The sequence below is a fragment of the Felis catus genome, chromosome D2 (assembly GCF_018350175.1).
Source record: "Felis catus isolate Fca126 chromosome D2, F.catus_Fca126_mat1.0, whole genome shotgun sequence".
In the NCBI taxonomy this organism is placed as follows: Eukaryota; Metazoa; Chordata; class Mammalia; order Carnivora; family Felidae; genus Felis; species Felis catus.
In genome coordinates this window covers 58,085,230-58,112,734 of record NC_058378.1, presented here as the reverse complement: position 1 = coordinate 58,112,734, position 27,505 = coordinate 58,085,230, and the positions used below count along the sequence as shown (strand labels likewise).

General features: G+C 43.3%; 1 protein-coding gene across 4 annotated transcripts in view; it reads right to left on the bottom strand.

Annotated features, from left to right (window-relative positions):
- Positions 1-26,151, bottom strand: part of CNNM1 (cyclin and CBS domain divalent metal cation transport mediator 1) — a 61,106-nt gene extending 34,955 nt beyond the window's left edge. For 2 of the 4 annotated variants that reach the window (XM_023240823.2, XM_045040540.1), the window contains exons 1-2: positions 24,023-26,151; positions 248-391 (exon numbers count right to left, since the gene is read on the bottom strand). In XM_023240823.2, coding sequence (XP_023096591.2) covers positions 248-391; positions 24,023-25,586 — 1,708 coding nt within the window. In that variant the 5' untranslated portion in view covers positions 25,587-26,151. The remainder of the gene's footprint in view (positions 1-247; positions 392-24,022) is intronic. The other 2 variants (XM_023240821.2, XM_023240822.2) reach the window with 2 other exon arrangements.
- Between the last annotated feature and the right edge of the window lie 1,354 nt (positions 26,152-27,505).

The window sequence follows — 27,505 nt, the reverse complement described above, 5'->3', positions numbered from 1 at the left end:
TTCTTAATCTTGGCTCGGTTCCTGAAGGTTCTCTCCTGATAAACATCTAGCTAGCATGTTCTCAGTGACTCAGGGTGATTCAAGCCAGGGTATCTTGCCATGCCAGCACCTGGCATTTGGGGGATGACACACAGCAATGATAGGCTTGTCCTGACACCCTCTCACAGCCTATATCAAACTAAGCCAGCTCTGACAGTCTCAGAAGAAATAGGATGACCTTAGACAACAGCCAAGGCCATGCACTTACTGTAGAGGTCAGTTTCATCCAGGATCTCCGACTTAATGATCTCCTCTATGATGTCCTCCAGAGTGACGATGCCCATCACCTCATAGAAGGGGTCCCCTTCTCCCTCATTATTCACCCTCTGGACAATGGCCAGGTGAGATTTTCCTAGAGAACAAATGAAGTCCCAGTTAAGCTCTGGTACATTTTTAGAAATCTTTCCTGATGAGAAATTACACAAAGTTGCTCTGTGACCAATCTTGGGACTGAACTCATCTTAGGACCTCCTTGAAATATGAAGTTTGTATACAAGCTCTTATAAATGCAAACCTTGTACTTCTGGATCTGTCTCTTTTTTAGGAAAGTTACCTAATATACATAAAGGCAGTTACCTTTTTTTTCTTTGAACTTTCACAGATTAGTAAGTGTATCTAAGTTGAAGGAGGATGAATAATCTAATTGAAAGAATGAAAATTTGGAATCAAAAGAATTAGGTTTGAAGCCCTTCTCCTCCTCCAAACTTCCCCTATCCCTTCTCCCTAACTATTCTGGTTACTGTATGTGCAACTGACCCTAGGCAAATCATTTAACCTCTGCTGAGTCTCAATTTTCTCATCTAGAATTAGGGAATAATACCAGTACGGTGATTTTTAAAAAAATTTTTATTTATTTTTGACACAGAGAAAAAGCACAAGCAGGGGAGGGGCAGAGAGAGAGAGAGGGAGACAGAAGATCCGAAGCAGGCTCCATACTGTCAGTGCAGAGAACCCAATGTGAGGCTCAATCTCACATGGGAGATCATGACCATAGCTGGAGTCAGACGCTTAACCAACTGGGCCACCCAGGCGCCCTACCAGTATGGTGATTTTAAAACATGATTCCAGATTCTTTGATACATCTCTTAACGAAAGGTGTGGTCTCTGTCTCCTTCCCTTGAATCTGGGTGGGCCTGTGACTGAGTCAACCAACAGAGGACAGGCACATGTCTGCAATGTGACCTCTGAGGCTAGGTCATAAAAGGCACATGGCTTCTGCTGCAGAAATGCTCTAAGAAGGCTGAGGCCACCATGGTGGAGAGGGCACATGTGGACGCTTAGGTGACTGTTCGAGCTGAGCCTGGTCTTGCAGCCATCCCACCAAAAGTGCCAGATAGGTGAGCGAAGCTGTGTCCAGTGGATCTGCCATCCCAGCTGATCCAGCCCCAGCTGCTGGGTTTCCTCACCCCCACCCCCACCCCTGCCAGCCATTTGAGAGTCTTCTCCAGCTGCAGGTATAGACACTGTGACGCCGAAGTGAGCAAGTCCTGCTGTATCTTGTCCAAATTCCCAACTCAGAAAACCTGTGAGCTTAATAAAATGGTTGTTGTTTTACATTTCTAAGTTTCAGGGTGGTTTGTTAGCAGTCATGGCAGCTAGGATAACCAGTAGCCATAAGGTGATCATGGAGCTTGGGTGACTTAGTGGCTGTGTGAAAGTGCTCTGTAAACTATAATGTGTCACAGGCAGTTAATTTTTATTGCCCAACAATGAATAATAAGAGTCAACACGTATGGAGCTCTAATTATGTGTCAGGCACTATTTGGAGCACTTTGTGTGTACTGATTCATCTGATCCTCCTAACAATCCCTGAGACAAGTACTATCACTATCTCCATTTTATAGATGAAAGAACTGAGGCACAGATTGGTTAAGTGACATGCCTAAAGTTACACAGCCTATAAGTGGCAGAGCTGGACTGCAAACCCAGGTAACTGGATTTAGTCCTAACCTGAGGACTGAGTCTTACCTAACAGTCCTGCAATACTGCCTCACCTTGGTTTGTTTTTATCTGCTGATAAACACATTTCCTGGTCCTGTTTTTAAAATGCAAATCTGGGTGGTTCTTTTCCTTGGCTAAGAGACATTTAAGGAGAAAATCTAGGGTACTGACTTAGAAGATATCTTGCCAAAAAAAAAAAAAAAAAAGGAAGTTCATGCTTTATCAGTGTTATCCTTTATAAGCTTGGCCAATGCTAAAAATATCAGATAAGAGGAGTAGTCAGTTCACTGGAGGCATAATTAACCATTGAAATCTAAACACATGAACTTCTGTTTCAGATACCTCAAATCACAAGATAGCTACCTCTTGGGCTTTTTAATTATGAGATGGGTTTTGTATCGCTCAAGAATGGTCTTTAATTTCTTCTCCACCTTCAACCTATCCTTCAACTATCCCCAAACTGGTCTGATCATGCCACTACCCTGCTCAAAAACCCTCCAAATCTCCTTAATATGCACAGAATCAAATCCAGACTCATTGGTTTGGTATTATCAAGACAGCAAAATGCCCTGCTACATTCCCTACTCATTCTATACTCCAGGTGCACCATGTTAACTTCACTCTCTCAACCCTGTCTATGTGTATTTTCAAAGTCTTCGTGCACATGGTCTCCACTGGCCCTTCAAGATCCATCTCAGGGGCCAGCTCCTCAAGAAAGTCCTCAAGAAAGATCTGCCCCATTCTGAATCTGAACGCATCTCTCCTGGCCTGTTTTTGAAGCCCTTGATAACTCTGTTAGAGCATGTGTCAGTTTGCTGCTTCTCATAACTAGCAATGTATGTGTTCTCTACTGGACCATGTTTCTTCCTCAGGCCATAAGATCCTTCAGGATGTACACCAAGACAGGGTACCTTCCATATAACAGGCAGGCAAATAAATGCCTGATGAATGGAACTGAGACTGAATGAAAATCCATAGTTGATACAATAGATGATATTAAAACCAGACACTAAAACCTTTATTTTCTAAATAAAATACAATGTATTTAAGTTAAAATTTAAACTCTACACCAGTGGTTCTAAAATTATCCTTCTTTGAAACAACTGCAACTGCATTTTATAGCTTAAATTAGCTTATGTTAATTGTTAGAATGTGATCAATTTAAAGGAGTTTTTTCCTCAACACATTGTTCTTAAACTTATGGCACCTGTTCTCACTTTTATGCTAACACGTGCTAACAGATGACAGAACAAATGGCTAGTATAATGAAGAACTCGGAAAAGTGATTTCTTAAAACTATTTTCTGTAAAACTGTATAATTTTTATACTGTGGAGCTCAGAATATATATAATGCAGCCATGCAGCCATACAGCCATACTTCTGGCCGCTAAGAGATTAGTTCATATAATGGGATTAAATACTAACATTTTATGATGTTTCACAAAGAGTACCGTAACTTCCATCTGAAAATCAGCCACTGGTCTACACTTTATAAGGCTGATTTGAGGACACACCATGTGATTGCCAGGGAATAGAGATTTTAAGTCCTAATTATGTAATATTCAAGACAATACTCTTATGTACTTGATTAGAAATACTTTGTAATTCACAATTGGCCTTTCTGATTCCCTCAAATACCTATAGAGATCTACACACAAATGAAGGAAGTCATTCTTTCTTGGGAAGAGACTGAAAAGGAATCAGAAATCACATAGTCTTGTTCACATAACCTCTATTCAAGAGACCAGCTATGTCCATAACACACATACCTGAGGTCCACTCTCTCTCAAAAAGGTTGCCCTTTAAGAGACCTATTTCCCTATACTCCTGTTTCCTGGGCCCCGGAAGGGTTGGGGGTGGCTACCAGTGAAGCCAATCTTGAAACATGGAAAATGTAGTCACTTCCTCCTGCCATAGTACTTTGTATAAATCTCTCTTTTGACATTTATACTAACAACAATAATAGCTATTATTATTATAGCAGCTACCATCTGCTATACCACTCTAGGGGCGAGACATAATTTCACCATGCTGTTGTTCTCTACAAGTGATTCCCTCTACTATGATGATAAGCTTTCTGAAGGGCAACAGCTATGTTCTACTTAATCTCTATTTCCCCAGAATCGAAGAATAGCACCTGGCACAGCGTAAGAACTCCGTAACTAGCAGGTGACAAATGGATATCCATATGCAGAAGAATGAAGTTGGATGCCTACCTCACATTATGACACAAAAGTTAACTCAAAATGGATCAAATGCCTAAATATAACAGTGTAAACTACAAAACTCTCAGAAGAAAACATAGGAGTAAATCTTTGTGACCTTGGAATAGAAAATGTTTTTTAGATAAGACACCATAAATACAAGAAAACAAGAAAAAAAATAGATAAGCTGGACTTTAGAATACTTTTAGGATGTATTTAATGACTACCAGCAAATCATATATCTGATAGAGAGCTTGTATCCAGAATATAAAGTGTATGACACATAAAAACACAACTCAATTAAAAAGGGGGCAAAGGATGTAACTAGATAGTTACCTGAGGAAGATATACAACTGGCCAATAAGCACATGAAAGGATGCTCAGCATCTTCATCATTAGGGAAATGCAAATCAAAACCCTAAAGAGACAAGACTTCACACCCACCAGAATGGTTAGAATAAAAAAGATAACAGCAAATGTGGATGCGGATAAACTGGAACCCTTAGACACTGCTGGTGGGATTGTAAAAGAATCACCTGCTTTGGAAAACAGTTTGGCAGTTTCTCAAAATATTAAACATAAATTATCATATGATTCAGCAATTCCACTCTTAAGCATACACCACCCAAGTAAACTGCAAACATATGTCTTCACAAAAATATGTACACAAAGGTTCCTATTATTCCTAATAGCTAAGCGGTTGAAACAACCCAAACGTGCATCAACTGCTGAATGGATAAATAATATGTGGTATGTCCAGACAATAGAATATTATCTGGCCATAAAAAGGGAACGAAGTACTGATACATGCTACAACATGGACAAACTTTGAAAACATTATGCTGAATGAAAGAAGCTAGACCCAAGGGAGCCACACCTTGTATGATCCCATTTATATGAAATATCCTATGAATAGGTTAAATCTATAGAGAAAGGAAGTCGACTAGTAATGTCCAGGAGCTAGGGGAAGAAGGAGGTGGGGAGAAACTGTGGGGTTTCTTTTAGGGTGATGAAACGTTCTAGAAGTATACAGTGATGGTTGCACAACTGATGGTCCACTGAATTGTATACCTTTAAAGGGTGGATTTTATGGTATGTGAATTTTATCTCAATAAAGCTCTTAATTTTTTAATGTTTATTTATTTTGAGAGAGATAAGAGAGAGAGACCGAGTGGGGGAGGGGCAGAGAGAGAGTGGGACAGAGGATCCAAAGCGGGCTCTGTGCTGACAGCTCCAGAGAGCCCGATGCGTGGCTCAAACTCACGAACCGTGAGATCATGACTTGAGCCAAAGTCAGATGCTTAACCAACTGAGCCACCCAGGTGCCCCTCAATAAAGCTCTTATTAAAGCGAATTGGAAAGAAAGAACCAGTGCTTGAATGAACAGGAAGTCAGTGGGTGAGTAAAAATAGGAACTGTTTCACAAAAAGAGAATAGGCTGAAATATAAGGGCAACACTGGTTTGGACACGGGTGGTGATGCTGCTGGTAAAATGCTAGTTTAGAGTACTTGCCGTCATTTTGTGCTCTAGGACATGGCAAAGACCAAAAGTGGGCACAGGCAAGGCCATCAGGGGACTAGGAATGGGGAAGAGGGCACCACCTTATAAATTTCGGTGGCTGTGGAAAAGCTGAGCAGGGATGAGGGCTTGTCACAGCTGAGAGGAAGGAAATCTAAGAACAAAGATATCATTAAGATATAATGAGGCAAAAGGTAAGGTAATGTTTTAAATGGAAAACTCATGAATGCTACTGCTTTCTGAGGTATTATGAGGTCCGTGTCCCTGGACCATATTATTGCAGCACTGAACACCAACAGATGGGAAATCTGTGAGCTGAGTTGAAAGATATAGACACTGTGGGTTTTATGCAATGCACTTTTCTAAAACTTAAGGCTACATTTGCCTCTGTTGTAAAGAGTATATTTAAAAAGATAAATAATAAATATTTTTAAAAAAGAGTATATTTTATTCAGGTTACTGGTGTTCTACTCCTGGACTGGTAACTATAGAGTCTCTGGCCTCTGGCTTGAATCCCTAACATGTTCCTAGTGTGCAGCCTCAGCAGAATCCCCATCTCTGTCCTGATGGTTTGACTTGCCAACATACCTTTCCTAGCTTCTAGCAGCTGTGAGCTCCTTAAGCCTTGGTTTGTTTCCCTCCAGCCTGGGCTACTTTCTCCCAGCTTTGGATTTACAGCCTCTAGTTTCAATGCTGTCCACATCCTGGAAACACAAAGTAGAGAATACATGTCTATGGCCTGAGCCTTGATTGGACCACAGCGTTAGGATGGTTTTGTTTGGAACTCTATCCTCAATGAAACATAAGGGGTCAGTCATAACTTTCTGGGATCTTAAACAGGGCTATCTGGAGAGACCCTCCAAGCCCAATGTTTTGGAGTACACTTCACTAGTTCAGTGCTTCCCAATGCTAGTTGTACATGAGAATCATCTGAGAAGAGACACCTGGGTGGCTCAGTTGGTTGAGTCTCTGACTCTTGACTTTGACTCAGGTACTGATCCCAGGGAAATGGGACTGAGCCCCATATCGGGCTCCAGGCTTAGTGTGGAGGGGCTCCCTCTGCCTCTCTCCTCCACTTGCACCCTCTCTCCAAAATAAAAAAAAAAAAAAACCTGAATCATCTGAGAAGCTATAAATACATTCTAAAGACCGGATCTCACACTCTGAGAGTCTGGTTTCAACAGTATGGGGTGGGGCCATGCCATCAATAGTTTAAAATGTTCCTTAGGTGATGTTAATGTTCAGTCAAGGCTGAGAACTAATAGTTGGTTCTCAAAGTGTGCTCCCTGGACTAGCAGGATCAGCATCACTTGAGAACCGAGTTAGAAATGCAAATTGTCAACACCCACCCCACACCTAGTAAATCAGAATCTCAGGGGTTGTGCCCAGTGATCTGTGATTTTAACAAACTTTACAGCTGATTCTGATGGAGGCTGAAGTTTGTAAACCACTGGTTTATGGTTAGGCTCTATGGCGCTCTGGTTCTTTGCCTGATGACTTACTAATGAGGAAAAAAAATAAGCACTGAGATGTCTAGTAAAATCCTAGTCTCTTTGGTGTACCTGGTTTAAGTCACCAGATGCTAAGAACTTACTAAAAGACAGAAAAGAACTGCCTGGAACAAAGGGTAGTTGTAGTAGCCAGCTGATGAGTGCTCTCTCTCATGTGATGTGGTGGTTATGGTATTTTGCTGACATTGGGCAGGGAGTATGTGTTGGCTGTTTAATGCTGAGTTTGAAAATGGGTTTCTCATAGTTTTTGTATCGATCACCTCTGAAACAAGCTTGAGGTGCTGCACTATCAAGGCTTCTGATGTATCTTGGGTCAATAAAATTTCCCACTACTGAAAATCAAATTAGTCATTTCTGTTGTCCCCCAAATCCAAAGGATGAGTGCTAGTACAGGTTGCTGGTAGTAGTCTATCTCAACACCAATTGCATCAACATACCCAAACCACACGTCAGATTTCTTAGAAGGGCAACTAGGTTTTCAGGCATTGCTTTAAATTTTTTTTAATGTTTATTTATTTTTGAGAGACAGAGAGAGAGAGAGAGAGAGACAGAGTGTGAGTGGGGGAGGGGCAGAGAGGGGCAGAGAGAGAGGGAGACACAGAATCTGAAGCAGGTTCCAGGCTCTAAGCTGTCAGCACAGAGCCTGATATGGGGCTCAAACCCACGAACCGTGAGATCATGTCCTGAACGGAAGCTGGATGCTTAACCGACTGAGCCACCCAGGTGCCTCTCAGGCATTGCTTTTAAAGTAGAGGGCAGGGATGCATCTAAACATCCTGCAATGCCCAGGACAGCCCTACAATAAAGAATATCGATCGTGCTGAGGTTGGAAACCTTGCTTTAAAGAGACAGAAAGTTAGCAAGTGGCAGCAACATCACAACTATATTTCAGTATTTGAAGAAGCTGAATCATTCTCCAAGGGTCTTTAATAGATATAGCCTCTAGATGGTTTCGGCACATCACAGAGAAGAGCTCCTAAGGCCCCTGTTAGCATGCGCCTTGAAAAAAAAAAAAAAAGCGAAGAATTGATTTGCTTCCTCTCTCTTTTAAAAATAGCTACAACACTTTGGTAAGGTAACTGTTCCCAAGATAAAATATAGAAGCTAGGACAAAAGCATAATTGCTTGGAAATAGAGAACAAAGGAAAGCAGAAATCATTTTATGCTTTCATGGTTCCTGCCTCACTTATGACCTTCACCTTGTAAAACACACTGACATTTGCTACATTTTTATCCTCCCTGGTGTCACTGCAGCATCTTTCATTCATTTAGTAGACAGTACTGACTCTTTTTTCTTCCCTTGGTATATCATTCTACCTTGGGGTTACATTGAACTTGAAGCGTGTTCCTTGAAGCAGCAGCACTGACCATCACCTGGGCACTTCTTCAAAATGCAGGTTCTCAGGTCCTACCACTGACTTACAGAATCAGGATTCAGGTGGTGAGGTGGCGTCCAGACAGCCGTTTCAGTGATATCCCCGGGGAGTCTCATGCACACTGAAGGTTGAGAAGCACTGCTTCTGACACTTGCTACTCAAAGTGTGGCCCTTGGACCAGCAGCACTGGCATTGCTGAGAAGCCCATGGAGGCAGCCATTCAGCCTCCAGCTCAGCGGTCTGAGTCAGGGTCTGCATGTCCTCAGACCTCCAGATAATTCTTATGGGCTTTCATACATTGAAGTATGAGAAGAATTGGTTAAGACCCTGGTTGCTTCCCAACTTTATGGCTGACATTTTTCTGTTTCCACTGAGGATTCCTTTATCTTCATCTAAAGATAAATACATGTCAAAGTCTCTAGCTCAGTGAATCTCAACCCTGGCTGCATGTAGGAGCCACCTGGGGAGCTTTAAAACCTATTGATTACCTGGGTGCCACTCACAGAAGTCCTGATCTAACTGGCCTAGGGTACAGTGCAGGCATTGGGATGTTATGTTTCAAACTTCTTCAGGTGACTCTACTGGGCATTTGCAGTCAAGAGCCTTTGCTCTGGTCCTTGATCTTCTGTTCCCCTCTCTTCCTGATTACAGATCCCAGCAGAGCCCATCACCTTAAATATCACCACCACCTCTTTCCTGAGGACTAAATTTATATCTTAACATCAGTGTCTATTTTGAACTCCTATCCTGCTTTACACATTTTGCCTGAGCTCTCTCCTTGTCTTGTCAAAATCGCTTATCTCAACAGGAACACGTGATCTTCAAGAGCCATTATCCCCCATCTTCCTGCCGCTTCACTATAGTAAATGGTACCATTAACCTTCTAGTTACCCAGGGTCATAACTCAGGAGTCATTTTTTACTTTCTTTTTCTTTGTTTCCTATTAGGAAAAAAAATCCCCACATTCTTGCAATTCACCTTTTCTTCCTTCATTTTACCAATAAGTATTGTTGATACATGACTACTACTATGTACCAATCATTATTCTAGGCACTAGAAATGCAGCAATGAACACAACTAACAAAATCATTTTCCTTCTGTAGCTTACATTTTAGTAATTGGGGGTGAGAGATAATAAGCCAGATAAATAGTGTTACGTAAAGTCAGTATCACAGCACTAAGATGAAAAGCAAAGCAGGGAAGAGCAATGGGGAAGTGTATAGGTGTTACAATTTTAGGTAGCAGAGGGCAGGGATTAACTCCCCAAGAAGGTAGTACTTCAGTAAAGATCTGAAGGTGGTGAGGTGGGGAGCCCTGTGGATATCTGGAGGATACCTTTGCAGTAGAACAAAAAGCAAAGGCCTGTAGTAAATGGAAGTACAACTGATGTGCTTAAGGAATGGCAAAGATGCTAGTGGGGTGGCTGCTGAATGTGGGAAAGGACAGTAGTAGGAGCCAAGGTCAGGGAGGTAAGGGATAGGGTAGGTACACCTGTGATAAAGCCTGGACGGCCTTTGTAAGGACTTGGCTCTTCAAGTGACATAGTCATTGTAGAGTTCCGTGTTGGTGTGTTTTTGTTTTTTGACAAAAGAGTGATATGATCTGACTTATGTTGTTTTTTTTAGAGAGAGAGAGAGAGCATGCATCTGTATGTGCATACATGTGCAGGAGAGGGGAGGGGGGCAGAGGTGGGAGGGGTAGAGACAGAATCTTAAACAGACTCCATGATCAGTGTGGAGCTTGACACAGGGATCAATCCCATGACTCTGGGATCATGATCTGAGCCAAAATCAAGAGTCAGATGCACAACCGACTGAGCCACCCAGGAGCCCTGACTTATGTTTATGAGACTCTTTTTAGCTGTTGTGTTAAGAATGGACACAAAGTGGGTGGGGGTAGAAGCAGAGACACATCATAGGAAGTTCTGGCCGTCAACCAAGTGAGAGATGGGTGGTGGCTTGGCTGGGAGGCAGTAGGGGAGGTGGTGAGATGTAAGCAGATTCTCCAGATATGCTGAAAGCAGAGCCTACATGAGGGACTGGATGTGGAGCAACAGTGAAAGAGAAGTTTGGGCCTGAATGACAAGAATGGAACTGCAATTTCCAGAGTTTGGGAATACTGTGCAAGGAGTCAGCTTGGAAGAGGCAGCAGGAGCTCAGTTCTGAACAGTTTAAGTTTGGGATGCCTTTCAGACCTCTAAGTGGAATGTCAAGTAGGAGCTGGAACCATAAATCTGGGACTTATGATATCTTTGGGAGAATGAATGAAATAGTCATGGAAGTGAGACTAGACAAAGATCCACTTCTGAGCCCTGAGGTGTTCTAACATTTAGAGGTCACAGATGCAACATTCATGCAACAAATATTTGAGTATCTGATATGAGAAGGCCCTGCTCAGTGAATGTGATGTAGGAGGAATCAGTAAAGGAGCCTGAGAAGGAGCATCCTGAAGGCAATGAACTCTAAGAGATTTTCTCCATTACAATTGCAAGTGCACAGTCCTTAGTTTCCACCTCTGCATTGGATCCTGGACAACTGCATTAATTTCCTAACCGATCCTCCCTGTGGTTTCTCCAGTTCCAATCCATTCTATCCACCAAAACAAGATTGACTGCCCCCACAAAGCATTCATGAGCTTACTCCCCGCTTCAGTAACATGTACAAGTTACCAGGGAGGATTATTCCTGAAGTCTTCTTGCTGCCATTAATGGCCTCCATGTGTGAGGTTTTTTTTTTTTGTTTTTTTTTGTTTTTTTTGTTTTTTGTTTTTGGTGTATACCTTGCCTTCTTTCACACTACTCTATCAAAATGGATTGTGTTTATTCCCCATTCAGAAAATAACTGGTCCAAGGATACTCAGCTAATAAGTGGTAGAGCCAATATTGAGCTCAGGGAAGTGAACAGGACTCACCTAGCTGGGGTTTGTGAAAAGCTTCAGGACAAGTAAATGAGACTGGATATTTGAACTTCAAGCCTCTCAGACCCAGAGCCTATCTTGGAGGCAGCCTATGGGGCCAGTTTGTCTCTCTCCAGATTCAGGCTAAACATAACCAGAGTCCTTAGCTTAAAAATCACCATGATGACCTGGCTAAGCTTTGACTAATGGTGACATTCTCAGGTCATGAACCAACCTCAGACATGAAGAAAGACACTGAAAGGCAAATAGGCCCGCCTAAGTTGCCTAGAGATCATACAGTTCTGGGCCAGCCCAGGGGCTATGACTCAACTAGGCTGGTCCTAGGGAGGAGAGAGATGTGGCTCTCAGGGGTTCTATTCGAAGTAAGCCAGACTCCAGAGGTAACCTTAAAACCCACCCTTTTGAAGGTTCTCATTCCAGGTAAAGACAGTCTACAGCTACTCCAACATTCTCCTCCACTGTTTCTGATCTAAATCAAGCTGACTCCTGAGAGCACACCCCATTTTCCAGTTTTTGCCCTAGCGGTAACTGCCATACCTATTAAACCCTAATCTTTATAGTATCTCTGCCAAATAGGGATTGTTACTACTACTATATGGATGAGAAAATGGAGACTTAGAGAAATAGTGACTTGTCTCTAAGAAGCTCTCACTTCTGTTCATTATGTACAGTCACGTTTACATGGGTTGGATCAGAGAAAGCACTTGTTACACTAAATGACTAACTAGATACAATTCATGTAATTAGATCAGGGAGGTAGAAGGCAATGGTGGAGTGTCTTGAATGTGGTACAGGCATTATCTTCAGCCTTTGCAGTAAACTTACAATATAGTATCATCATTCCCATTTTAAGAAGGGAGATAAGCCTCATTCAGAGTCGTAGAGTGACCTTCCCTAGTCACACAGCCAGGAAACATAGAAGCCAGGATCTAAGCCCAGGTGTTTAGGAATCTATGTCTGTGGCTCCGTGGTCTGAGGTAGTTAAGTCATAGATGTGGCTTCTGATTCTGCCTCAGTCACTAACACTGAACAGGACACTCCTGTCTCCAGATCCCAGGTGCCTCATATACAAAAAGGGAAAAAATTCTATTGACTTCACATGCACGGTGGGTACAAAATGAGTTACTGTTTTGGAAAGATCTTTGCAAATGTAAAGATTAACTATAAGGGATTATCATCACTATTTTTATTATTTGTCTTTTCTGGGCCTCAGTTTCCTCCACCTTAAAATTAAAGGATGAGAGCAGGTGACCTCCAAGGTGCCTTTTTTGGCTCTAAAATTCTCTACTTTTATTAGTCTAAACAGTCCTGGGGCTACAAAAACAGTTTTGTTTTACAGGATGCTTCTTTGTGATAATATATGATAACACGGGAATTCTAATAGTGCCAATAGTTACAGCATCTCGCGTTTACAAAGCGTTGTGAACTCCTAATGTTTATCTAACGTTTACATCTTAATATTGAAGAATTCCACTGGAGTAAGATGAGAAAAAGATGCTTTGGCACATGATAGATTTTTTTTAAAAATCTACAGAATCAAATCAAATCACTTTCTATCAAATCAGGAAGAGAAGCACAAAAATGTTACCTTACCTAACCAGCCTTGTAGCAACCCCCTTGATTTGGAAAAACAAAACAGTTCCTTTCCCTAGTTTATTAAAATAAAAAGGCTGTACTTTGTAGTAATTATCTTTTTTTTTTTTTTTTTTTTAATTTTTTTTTCAATGTTTATTTATTTTTGGGACAGAGAGAGACAGAGCATGAGCAGGGGAGGGGCAGAGAGAGAGGGAGACACAGAATCGGAAACAGGCTCCAGGCTCCGAGCCATCAGCCCAGAGCCTGACGCGGGGCTCGAACTCACGGACCGCGAGATCATGACCTGGCTGAAGCCGGACGCTTAACCGACTGCGCCACCCAGGCGCCCCTTGTAGTAATTATCTTACTCTACTTCATCTAAAATAGAATAATCAATACACTTATCACAAAAAATTTTCTCGAGCCACTAAAAGGCAATTATAAAAAAGCCAACAGTGTAGAACACCATGGTAACCAGCATCACCAGGGCATGAAAACATAGTTGTTAGTCACTAGGATCTAAGCTGGTTGGCAGTTTGGCTTGCTAAGCAACACTCAAAAATAGCAGTGTAACAGCCCATTATCTGGAGATATGACTTTGCACAGCTTTGAACCTGCCCAGAAGGAACTACCCCAGGTCCATACACCAACCTCATGCACTACTAGGCTCCCAGTCAAGGCCTAAGTAGTCATTTATTCAACAAATACTTATTGAAGCTTACTATATACCAGGCACATCATTCCCAACACGTGTATTTACTTGATTTCTCAGTTAAACAGAAGCTCTGAAATAGACACAGAAAGAGTGGTTGTGTGATGGGTGAGGTTGGGGGATGGATTTGCTTGAGGCTGACTCAGAGAGAAATAGCAGCTGATAGCCAGAGCCAGAGGACAGAGAAAAAGAGAAAAAGTAGACAGTGGACTGCTTTATAATACAGCATAAAATAACTACATTCTCATGACCATGATCCTGCGTCATCAAGAAAAGATTAAGTTATATTTAGGATCCTTTCCTAAGGAAGGCAGGAATGGGCATAAAACATTTTAGAAATATCACCACCAAAAATGGTTAAAATATACAGTTTTGGCCTTTGGAGAGAACAGAAGGTATGTTTGATGAATATCCCATTCTGCCTAGTTCCCCACTTTGCTGGGAGAAAAGCAGCATTAAGATCATTGCTTTACCAGCATTCAAATACAGGGTTGGCTCCCTTTCTGCTTTTATTTTTCTAGTTCAAGCTCCTGCCTCAGCTGGAATGCCTTTTCCCTTCATAAACGCTTATCAGAATCCCTCTCCGTTGACTTCCTCAGAGTTTTCCCAGATCCTCCCAGGGAATTTCTGCCTTCTCCCTTCCCCCACAGAGGTCTGGATGCCCTTGCCTGTCTGCCAGGCTGTTTGATATCATTTCCATCAAGGCTCTTCCTACTTTCATGCTCCTGGGGGCCAGGCTCTTTCCCATATTCATATCCATAGCCATCTCCCAGAGGCCTGGCAGCCAGGCACTCAGTGAATATTTGTGAACTCAACTGTCTACACAACCCCGAGGGGTAGAGGGAAGGTTGGCTGGGAAGGTAGCACTTTCCCTAATGGATATTAAATGGCTCAGGAACCCACATGGCACCCACACTGGCCCCCTTTCCTTGGATCCTTTGCACGTCTGCTCCCTTCTGGAAAGCTCTTCCTCTAGTGAACTTCTTCTTGCCACCCTTTTAGGATTCAGCTCAAATATCACTTGGGGACAGGGAGGAGTCTATCCTTAGCCACAAGACCAGGTCAGAGCCCCTATTATATGCTCTCATGGCTCTATTTGTTCTTCAAATTACTTGTTACCACTTGTAATCAGTTACTGGTTAGTGTATATTTTCCAACTGCATGGCAAGTGCCAGGAGGGCAGGAGGCCTGATATAGAATGATGTATATGGAAGGAAGGAAGGAAGGAAGGAAGGAAGGAAGGAAGGAAGGAAGGAAGGAAAAAAGGAAGGAAGGAAGGAAAGAAGGAAAGAAGGAAGGGAGAAAGAGGGGAAGGAGGGAAGGGAGAAAGAGAGGAAAGAATGAATTGAGAAGAATCCTAATGTGGAAAGGAACAGACAGCAGAAAATAAGAAGGGAATTGAAGAGTTGTTATGGAAGGTCCAAGGGTCCCCAAATGTGGGCCTAGAGGTAAACCAGTTGAAGAAAGTACTAGGAACATTTACAGACCCCCCCACCCCCCACCGTGATACCCAAATGCTTTAAGGGCTCCAGAAACACAACCAAATGGATTTGACTGTTAAAAAATGGAATTGAGGTGAGCTACTATACTCTTCAGATAAGAGAGGACTCAACAAGGATGATAAAACAAGGAAATGGAATTTAACTGCAGCCTGTGGGATTTAGATTAGATAAAAAGTCTGACAGTGAAGGCTGTTATATTCTGGAAAAGATAACTAAATCTAAAAATGAATGCGTGAATTAGATTCTCTGTCAGGTTTTTCAGGGCCCCTTACAGCTAAATTCTACTGTTACCTGGTATTTCTTTTGCCAGGCTGAGAAAAAAAAATTATTTCAGAACCATATTACAACAATCATAATAAAAATTTTTAAAGAAAGAAATATAAATCAACAATTGAACACTTTGTATATTTAATTATTTCTACTTTTTCTTGTTCCTTTTTGTTCTGCCTCCCTCTACATGATGGACTATGCTCTGTTTACTGCTTGCTCTAATTATTGTTTAGAAGGTAAACATTCTAAATTTCACTAATTACTATCTAACAATGTTTAACACATTTTTAAACATATTACACTTAATTATATCAGCAAAATATAACTTTGAGTGAAAAGAATTTTTTATTTTCTTTTATGAAAGACAAAAAATGTAGCGCTAATGTTTTAGCAGCTTCTTATAGAATAAAACAATGGGATAATTATTCTTTTTTAAAACTTTTTTAAAGTTTATTTATTTATTTTGAGAGAGAGAGAGAGCACATGTATAACTGGGGGAGGGGCAGAGAGAGAGAGAAAGGGAGAGACAGAATCCCAAGCAGGCTCCACACTGTCAGCACAGAGCCCGATGACGGCTTGATCCCAGGAACCATGAGATCATGACCTGAGCCAAAACCAAGAGTCAGGCCCTTAACCAACTGAACCACCGAGGTGCCCTGAAGGATTATTCTTCCTGCTAAAATATCACACCTGAATTGGGAGTGATAAAGCAAAACACTGACTTTCCAACCAGATTATTCCTCAGTGAAAATGTTACGTGGCATATCTATGCCAGCAGCACTTACTGGCTGGCTGGATGTCTTTTGAACAACAGATCACATGCGGTAGAACCAAAGCTTGAAGAGGATACCTTTCAGCTCCACAGTGTCTGTCTTGTTCACCATTGTATTCCCAAGGCCTAGTACAGTGCCTGGTCCAAAGCAGTTCAATATTTACTGAATAAATGAAAGAATGAATCAACAAATGAACAAAGACTGAGTATGAAAACTGTAATAAGCCGCTTTACAGCCACATTAGTCTATAGATAGAATAACCCAACAGTATGTGTACTGTGCCATCTTTTGTTTAGGAAGATGGTGTTACTAACCCAGCAGAGCGAAATTGTCTAACTGTTAAATATTACAGCAATTGCACCTAGAGGCCTCTGACTTCAGAACAAAGCTTTATTCCTTCTCCCTGTTTTCTGCATAGGGTTGATTTTCTCCTAATAACAATCCGATAAGCAGAGTAGTGAACTTTAGAAATTAAGTTCAACAAATCTTTAAGGATCTATTTCATAAATTTGTCTTCCCAAATTATAGGACTTACTCCCAAGGAGGCTACAGTGAAAATAATATCATCATATAAAAAAAATCACTTTTAGGATTAGAACAGGATATTTTATTAGTGGAAGAAGGCAAGATCATGGGTTTTCCTCTTTACTGTCTTTTTAAGAATTAAGGTTGTTGGGGCACCTGGGTGGCGCAGTCGGTTAAGCATCCGACTTCAGCCAGGTCACGATCTCGTGGTCCATGAGTTCGAGCCCCGCATCAGGCTCTGGGCTGATGGCTCAGAGCCTGGAGCCTGTTTCCAATTCTGTGTCTCCCTCTCTCTCTGCCCCTCCCTCGTTCATGCTCTGTCTCTCTCTGTCCCAAAAATAAAAAAATAAAAAATAAAAAAACGTTGAAAAAAAAGAATTAAGGTTGTTAGTTTGGGTGCTACACTCAAAAAAAATTTTTTTTAATGTTATTCATTTTTGAAAGACAGAGAGAGACAGAGCACAAGCAGGGGTGGGGCAGAGAGGGGGACACAGAATCTGAGGCAGGCTCCAGGCTCTGAGCTGTCAGCACAGAGCCCGATGCGGGGCTTGAACTCAGGAACCACGAGGTCATGACCTGAGCTGAAGCCGGATGCTCAACAGACTGAGCCACCCAGGCGCCCCGGGTGCTACACTTTTAACATGACAAAATATTAGGAGTCATTATTTCAGGATAGTGGGATGATTACCTTCAGGTGATTTTCATGCTTTCTAAAATTTTCAGTTTTCTGTAACGAACATGCAGTATAGAAACTTATAAACTTAAGTAAAATTTTTATAAAAGTAAAATTTTATAAAAATTTTATAACCTAACCATAGTCATTCTCTTCTCCATGTTCTCACTGAATTTTTATGTTTCTGTTCTATCACTTTTATTGTAATGATTTATACACAGGTCTGTCTTATCCACATAGGTCCACAACTTGTAAATTGTAACGTTGTTAAAGTTGGAGGAAAGAGGAGTCCAACCTGCCTCCTACCTTTCCAAAGGAGAACAGTATTCTTTCACGCTGTCGGCTCTTTGGGAGCAGGGACTATATCTCATACATCCAACTCTGAGCATAGTGCTTTGAACATGAAAAAGGGTAAATAATTATTACAATATAGGTTTACCTAAAAATGTGGAGGAAACATACATGCAGCACATTTCTTCTAAGACTTAAAATTTGCCTTTGTCCTGCATCGTCCAAAATGATTGGCTGGAGATCATTAATGATTCATTTACTAGAGCTCTGCAGAGCCTTTCTATTATATTAAAGTTTAACTCCTTCAGTTATTCATTCATTCAACAAACATTTACTGAAAACTTAGCATGTTTCCTATCCATTGTTAGGTACTACAGCTACAAAGACAGATAAGATAGTCTTTGCTCATCTTGGGGGTGAGCAGCATTAATAAGCAAAAAACCAATAATACCACTTGTTAGTTCAATAAGAGAGATATGGGACAATTAACTTGGCTCAAACTGGGGTTTACAGGAGAAGCTTTCCAGAGGACGTGGACCCTGTGCTGAGTGTTAAAGGAGGAGCTGGAATAGGGATTAATCAGGCAATGCATATCGTGAGGAAAGAGACAAAGGCAAACGACAGCAGTGGGGCCATGAAATTCAGTTGCTGGAGCACAAAGCTGTGGCAGGAGTGGTGAGGGATGGGCCTGGAGGGGAGGGCAGGAGGAGGTCAGGAGAGCACAGCTTAGACTTTATCCTGCAGGCAGTGGGGAGTGCAGCAGGGTTTTAAGAAGGGGATGACGTCACCAGAGATTATTTTGGTGGCACTGCAGAGGATGGATTTGAGGGAGACAAAAATTGGAAGACACAAAATTTCTTAGGAGGCATCTGCACAGAGGAGTAACAGGTTTGTGTTTGTATTTAAGAATCTTAGCTAACATTTACAATGACAATTACTAAATATGCATTATAAAGCAATACTGTATTACTATTTCAAACAACTCTATGAGTAAATGCCAATATTATCCTCATTTGACAGCTAACAGAATAGGTAATTAGTCCCAGAATAAGTAACAGAATAAGTAACTGTCCCAAACCTCAGGCAGTCTGGCACCAAAGCTTATGCTCTTCATCACTACCTCATGTGCTTAATTTCAGTCTCTCACTTTGGATGAAAGCTCTGTGCAGACAGGAACTGTATGTCCTCCACTGTGCCTAAACGGTACACAGTAACTATTTCTTGAATAAACTCAATGACTCACCTAAGCGAAAGAAATAGTGGACTATATTATATATAGACAAGAAATATTTTAGATGCAATCTTGGCCAATTTTTGGCAGACTTTGGTGATTGTTATGGACTGAATATGTCTCTCTCCCCACCACCCAAATTCATATGTTGAAGCACTAACACCCCCCACCCACTCGGATGGGGCCTCAGAGGAGATAGTTACAGTTAAATAAGATCATATGGGTGGGGCCCTAAACCAGCAGGATTGGTATGTTTATAAGAGGAAGAGAGACAAGAACTGGCTCTCTCTGTATACATGCACCAAGGAAAGGCCATGTAGAGATATAGAGAGAAGCTGGCCCTCTACAAGCCAGGAAATGAGCCCTCACCAGAAAACAAATCAGGTGGAACCTTGATCTTGGACTTCTGGTCTCCAAAACTCTGAGAAAATAAATTCCTGTTGTTTAAGCCAACTAGTCCATGGTATTTTGTTACGGCAGCTGAAGCAGAGTAAGACAGTGGTTAGTAGCATGAGGGTGAAGGGTAAAAGGGGGGTTTTTAGCCTGGGAGACTGGAGGAGCAGCGCCACTGACTGGGGTAGAGAATCTGGGAAGTTGAAGAGGAAAGGTTGGTTGTGGTCAACGGAACAACACTAATTATTTTATACTTTGGGTTCACCTCACTCAAACATAAAAATATAGTAGAAATTAGCTACTTAAAACCATTCATTCAACAAATACCTATTCATCCCTTTGCCATGGTTGCCACTGTGTTTGTCCTGAGAATGTAAAGTAAGTAAGATTCATTCTCTGCCCTTAAGGAACTCGCAGTCCAGTTGGGGAGAAATACTGTTACCTTTTGTAAAACTACCACGCTAGCTAGAAAGACCTTTTTCCTTTTTCCCACTTCTAAAGACCTGGAGCTCATAAGACGTATAGAGGTGAAATCCCATATGGACAAGAGCTTTGAGTCACATGACCTGGATTTTAATCTGGGCCTTGGAATACTAGCTCAGTGAAGGTCCTAGGTAGGCCAAGTAACCTTTCTGGGTCTTATGGGCCTCACCTGTAACTGCAGAGTTATTTTAAGGATCAGATAAGATGGGTAGAAATGTTTTGTAAAATGCAATATACATGTTAGCAAGTATTGTAATTATAAAAGTTCCATTTCTAACCTTTGAAAACTAGAGATAAATCAGACATGGGCAGCAAGTCAGAGGTGAAAGGCCAGCTTTGAATCCTGCGGGTGGCAGGAGTTCTGGGATGGAGGCTGGATTAAGACTGGTGTAGTGGGGAAAAGAACAGATTCTGGTGTCCACAGATCTAGTTCAAATCACAATTCAGTTATCAACTGTGGAAAGTTGAGTAAGTCATGTAAGGGGTCTGAGCTTTAGTTTCTTCACCTGTAAAATGGAGTTGATAATATCTACCCAGGAGGGTTGTTCTGAGTGTGTAAAGGGCTTGGCAGGGTGCCATGCAGAGCAAGTCGCTCAATTAATGGTAATTGTTGTTCCTATTTGTCATTTTCCTCCCCTACCTCCTAATGGGTTTGTTTAGGTAGTTAAGTTACTTGAGATGCAAAGAAGTGAGGGAAACAGAAGGGCTTTTATGACTTACTTTAAAAGTTATTTTTAAAGGTAAGGAGAAGTCGTTCAGCTCTTTTCCTTTACTAACCTATGGTGCAAACATAATGTTTTTGGAAAATGACCACTGTGTTACATGGCGTGAAGCCAGAGAACACTCAGCTTGATGCTTACTTCTGGTATTTATTCTAAGTAAGTCTACCAATCACTGTTAATAAGGGTTCTCTGAAGGCAGTGCTTCTCAGACTTTAATGTACATGAGTCGCCTGGGGGATTGTTAAAATGCAGATTTTCATTCAGTGGATTTAGAATGATGCATGAAGTTCTGCAGTTCTAACATGTTCCCAGGTAAGGCCCATGTTGCTAGTTTTTGGACCGCACTTTGAGGAAGGAGAAATGCTCTGAAGGGATGTGGAAATCTCTTTCTTGGCATGGCGTTTGATGTGGGAAACAAAGGCAAAAGAAAAAAATTAAATGTCCTTACTACCTACAACCCATTGACAAGTCCTTGAAACAGGTAGAGTGACCTTCCTCTGGGAGTTCAGCTGCCTCGATGATGCCACTTTGCTAAGGGCAAAAGGCAATCTTAGCTTAACATTATCCTGACCCCCCCAGGATGCTGTAAGTCTACTTTAACACATAAAAATTCCTTTGGAAACTTCCTTACTCTCTACCCACCAAGATATGTTAGCAAACATCCTCTAGGCAAATGGCCCACTGCTGTACACTGGAAGGGTCTCATGACTGAGGATTTACTAAACAGTAATAAATGACCTTTTCCTATTAACAGCTAGCCCCCCTCGGGGTCCTGGAAACCTTGTTTCCAAAAATACCTTGAGGCTTGTGTTATCCCTAACTCCCTCCCAACTTAAAAGTATATAATCGGCCATTTTTTATGACCCCAGTGCAGCTCTTTGGGCCCACAGTCCTGTCCCCGGCTTTAATAAAAGCACCTTTTTGCACCAAATATGTCTCAAGAATTCTTTCCTGGCTGTCGGCTCTGAGCCCCAACATTTCCAAATCGTGTTCACCATAATTCCCTGCTTCTCTTTAGTGATCTGCCTAATTACGAACTAATGATACAACACTGACAAGCCTTTTTCAGACCAGATTTCAAAATTCTTCAGCAGGACTCATTTCAGATCAATATTGACTTTTTTGAGCAGCCTACCTTGTGCAAGGCACTGTGCAAGGTGCTAGGGACCCAAAGGTTAGTGAGACACAATTCCTGCTTCTGAAGACTGTCCTTACTCTGACACTACCCCTTTGTAGACTGTTAACTTTCTAAGGGCAGTGTTGTTGTCTCGCATTATTGCCTATAATGCAGAAGCTCAATAAATAGTGAATGAATGAATGAGTTTATAGTTTCCTGAAAAATGTCCTCCAGTAGCACATGACAATGAGACACTATCTTAACTGCACTCTGTCCTAACTATCACATGTAAGGGATAGATAAGTTATAATCAGGCTGATAGGCCGGGCCTTAATCCAATCTGACTGGTGTCTTTATAAGAAGAAATTATTAGAACCATAGAGATTCTAAGAATGAGCTCACACACACTGAAGGAAGACCATGAAAGGACACCGAGAGAAGCCAGCTCTCTGCAAGCCAAAAATGAGTCCTCGGGAGAAACCAAACCTGCCAACACCTTGATCTTGGACTTCCAGCTTCCAAAACTATAAGGAAACAAATTTCCATTATTTAGGCCACTCAGTTTATGGTATTTTTTATGGCAGTCCTTACAAATTAATATACAGATTTTTACAGTTTTTATGCCCAGATCCGAGACTCCCTTCTGCAGGAGTCTTACAAAATGTAAGACTAATTCTAAGAGTGGATGGATGAACCTTAGGTTTCAGTGGGAACAAGTCATACAGGGACTTAGGGGAGACAGAAGAGGGGGAAAGAGTAGGCCAGATTGGGCTAAAACAGCTATAATGTATATACATTTTCCTTCCCTTCTCATGATGCCAACACAAAGTTTACAGCTTGGATAGAAAGTCAGTTTTCAACTTTCCCCTGCTTTTCAGGCTACACTTGGATACTTAAGACAATTTTACTTCTCTAAAAAAATTGTGGCAGGAGGAAGATCCAAGATTTCTTTCTGAATGAAAGTTCTAAAGAGTGCAAATGATAAAGTAATGAGATTGAATTTTTGATAAACAGAAAGATGTGTCAAGATGTGCCAAATGGGATTCCTGCTAGCCATAAGGAAGCTACATTTGAAGCTTGATTCTAAAGTCAGGGGATTGATTTTTTTGTTTTGTTTTTAATAAACATGCTAATTCATATGTACAGATGAAAACCTCCTTCAAAATGGTCATTCTAGAAGGTTCTACACTTATTCTAACCATGTCACTGTTCTCAACTCATTTCTGGAATTGTTTTCAGGGTCTGTGAGATAGTCTTCTGAACTCAATGGTGACTCTTGAAGGTAGATTTGATTTTCAAAAACAATCAAGTGTCTTTCTGGTTAACTAGGAGAACCAGTCAAACTGTGCAATTCCAAGAAAACCCTAAAGAATCCAAGCTGATTTTTCTTGAGTGAATCGTACTCAACTCCAGAAGACAGTTTCTAAAGACAAACCCCAGACATGCATGTTATACACATGACACTGGCAGGGTGGTGACTGCTCTGAAGGAAACCCCACTCATTTACATATGCAAATTTTCTGGTGGTTCCCTTTACCAGAATATTTCCTTACACCTACATTTACCCTATCACATGGGACCCCAATTCCCAGAAGTACAAGGACCTCACCACCTTGGTCAACATTTAATCTCCAACCTGGTTACCTGACATATATCAAATGAACAGCTGATGGAAAGTTAAAGAAGAGAAAAAAAAACAACTAAGGTGTCTGTGTGATTCAAAGGGCAGAACTAGGACCCAGAGAGCAGTTCCTAAGACATAGCTTTCTGTTCCATGTAAGAAGGGCATCATCAGCAGCTGGAGCTGTCCAACAACAGAGTTAGTTTGCCCTGGAGATTGTGAGTCTCCAGCCCTGGGAAGAGTTTAAAAGGAAGGCTGCTAGCTATGGGAGGCTGTGAAGGTTCCTCCTGTATTGGGTGGGAGCTACCCAAAGACCTCCAAGGACTATCTCGAGTCCAATCTGCACAATAATACCTGCCAATTGTTAGATCCTGAAAAATACTGAGAGGGAATGAATGAGGAATATGGGGCATCTTAAGGGCCAAGTAAAAGGTTAGAGGCTGGGGCTCAGTCAGCTGCAAGGAAGGTAGGGAGAAGTGAAATGAAAATAGCTGCCATGAGGTGGGTCGGGCCTTCCTTGGGTTTTTGCTAGTTGCTTTGCAACTCTACCTGAAACTTCACATGTTTACGAAAGGGTATTACTTTTGAAGGGGGAAGCAGTTGAGAGAGGAGATAGACCACTGCTCACCCTTCTTAAACTCCTCCAGCACGGTGTCCAGCCGAGTATCATTGAAGACGCAGTGAAGGGGCCGGTTGTAGAAGCGGGTGACGGTGAGGAGCGGCGTGCAGTCGTCGGGGTCCACGAAGGCCAAGTCCTTGACAAACAGAATGTCCACAATGTTGTGCCGCTGATCGCCCTCATACACGGGGATGCGAGTGTAGCCGCTGCGCAGGATCTCCGAGACCGTGGCAAAGTCTAGCACCGCGTCAGAGCGCAGCATGAAGCAGTCCCCGAGGGGGGTCAGCACCTCTTCTACCACCTTGGTGCGTAGCTCCAAGGCGCCCTGGATGATGTTGAGCTCCTCCTTCACCAGGTCGCTGTAGGGGTCCGCGGCCCGTAGCGTCTCCAGCAGCTTCTCCCGCGTGTAGAAGGTGCTGATCTCCTGACGCAGCGCCCAGTCCAGTAGACGGCCCAACGGGTAGCACACGGGGAAGGCGGCCGCCATCAGGAGCCGAGTCAGGCACACGCTGTGCGAGGCGATGGCCAGCCCGTGGCGCGAACACACCGAGTAGGGGCAGATCTCGGCGCCCAGAAACACGGCTCCGGTGCACACGAGAGCCGGCAGCCACGGGAAGTGGATCCCTGTCTCGCTGTAATCTTCCCCAGTGCCCCCGACGCCCGGCGGCAGCGAGGCGTACAGCCAGCCAGCCAGGGCAGCGTTGGCTCCGGCTTGGCCCAGGAGCAGGGTGCAGAGCAGATGGGTCCCCCTGCCGCGCACGGCCTGCACGCGGCGCGCCTGTTCCTGCTCTGCGGCGGAGCCGCTATTCCGCAGCACCCGTAACTCCACCGGGTCCAGCGAGAGCAGGCTCAGGCGCAGGCCGCTGAAGAGGGCAGACAGGGCGAGCAGCAGGAGCGCCCCGAGCGCTCGCAGCCACGCGGGGGGCAGCAGGTCCCCGCCGGGGCCGTACAGCCGAGGGCGGACGCGCAGCAGGAAGCCGCCGGCGGCGCCGTGGTGGTGCCAGGCGCGCCCATCCCAGGCGCACAGTGAGAAGAGCTTCCCGCCACCGCCTGCACCGCCCCGCTCTGCCTCGCCCTTACGCAGCTCCCGCACCCGCACCTGGACTAAAGCCGAGCCCGCCACGCCTCCGGGTCGCAGGGGCCCCAGGACCTCCACGTCCGACGCCCAGTCGCTCTGCTCGCGGCAGCGCTGCGGCCCCGGCGGGCGCGTGGGGACAGCGCTGGGCGCCACGCCGCTCGCTCCCGGGGGCTCCTCGATAAACACGAGCCGCGGAGCCCAGTCGCCGGTGCCGTTCTCTCCCGGGGAAAGGGTAGGTGCGGGCATCGGCGCCGCGGGCGCAGCGGGCCCGGGCTGGAAATAGACGCGCAGGAGGAAGCTGGTGCCTTCCGCCGCGCGCAGGGTGCCCCCCTCCAGGGACACGCGGCCTCCAGCGGTATCCTCGGGCCGCAGGCCCAGCAGCCAAGCGGCGGCAGCCGGGGGCTGAGGGGACAGGGAGAAGAAGAGCAGGAGCACAGCGCCTCGGCTGCAGCAGTCCCGGAGCCTGACACCCACCGCTGTTGCCGCAGCCGCCATCCTGCACCCGGCGTGGTTGCACGTGATACTGCAGAGAACGGAGCGAGATCTGGAGGAGGAGCCGGAGCCGAGAACCCGGGCGCGGGCAGGTCACCACGTGTACGCCCCCTGCGTATGTGGGCTGGAGGTGGTCGGGGTTCAGACTATGCCCCCGCCCGGGGTCCCCGCGGGAGGCGAGAGATGGCCACGCATCACTGCACCGTGCATAACTCCTGACGCGCTTCGGTATATCTGAGCTGCAGTCTAAGGAAAGCTTATCTTGGAGCACGGCCTCCTGCTCCAGCAGTAGGGCGCCCCTCCGCGAACTCCTACCCGGCAGTAATTCTCTGTCTGCCCCAGTGCTTCCCGATTGGCCAGGGATATTTCCCAGCGTTTCGCTGCTTCTTCTGCCTCTTGCGTTCCCCCTTCTGGTCAAAAGATATTAGGGAGATAAGTTTTGAATCTGTAAAAATTGTGCGTTTGGTCTCAACTCCGGCTGACCTTCGAGGTTTAAAAAATTTCCAGATTACGTAAGTTCAACTCCTTGTTAAGATCCAAATGTCCATCTATAAGAAGCTGTTGAAATAAATTGTGACACTACTATGTGATGGAATACTATGCAGCAGGAAAAAAAGAATGACGTGGATCCATGTGTTTGTGATATGGAAGTATCCCCAAAGTAATCGTTGAAAAATAGCGACATGCAAAACAATATATATAACATGCTAGTTTGTATTACAAGTTAAATTTAGGGGCGCCTGGGTTGCTCAGTCGGTGGAGCGTCCCACACTTGATTTTGGCTCAGGTCATGATCCCGGGGTGGTGGGATTGATCCAGGTTTTGGGCTGGGCGCTGAACGTGGAGCCTGCTTGAGAGTCTCTCTCTCTCTCTCTCTCTCTCTCTCTCTCTCTCTCTCTCTCTCTCTCTCCCTCTCCCCAACTCATGCTCTCTCTCAAAAAAAGTTAAATTTATATGTGCATATATACACATATAAAATATTATATGCAGAAAATACACAAGAAATTTCTGAGTGTTAACTTATGGGGAGCAGGACTAGAGTGGAAGTTTGGTTGAGAGATACTTCCAAATATATATAAACAGGAAGTTGCAAAGAAAATACAGAGATCCTAGTAATCTTCATCCTGTTTTCCCCAGTGGTTATACCTTAACTATAGTATAATACCAAAAGCAGGAAATTGCCATTGGGGTAATGTATATGTATAGTTCTATCTCATTTTATCACGTGTGTAGATTTACGTAGCCATCACTGCAAATCAAAATGCAGAATTTTCTCTATCACCATAAAGCTCTGGGAGGGAGACTTTTTTTTTTTAAACTGGATTCTTTGCATTGTTTGAATTTACTAGGGCCTGTTACTTTATTTTTACTCTTATAAATTTATTTTTAAAATTTATACAGTAAAATTCACTTTTTGATGTGCTGTTCTGAGTTTTGACAAATACATATTCATGTATCATACTCAAGAATAGTGCCATCTTGGGGCCCCTGGGTGGCTCAGTCTGTTAAGCCTCTGACTCTTGATTTCAGCTCAGGTCATGATCTCACAGTTGGTGAGTTGGAACCCTGTACTGGAATTTTCTGTCTCCCTCTCTCTCTGTCCCCTGCCTCTCAAAAATAAGTAAACATTTAAGAAAGAATAGTGCCATCATCTTCCAGTATTCACTCTGAGTCTCTCTTTGTGGAACCCCTCCCTCAATCCCATCCTCTGGCAACCAATGATTTGTTCTCCCCCTGTAGTTTTCCTTTTCCAGAATGTCACATAAGTGGAATAATACAATTAAAGCCTTTTGGATCTGGCTTCCCTTATTTAGCATAGCACATTTGAGAATCATCCATGTTGTTGTGCTTATCAGTAGTTCATTTCTTTTTATGGTTGGGTAATATGCTATTACATGGATGCACCACAGTTTGTTTATCCA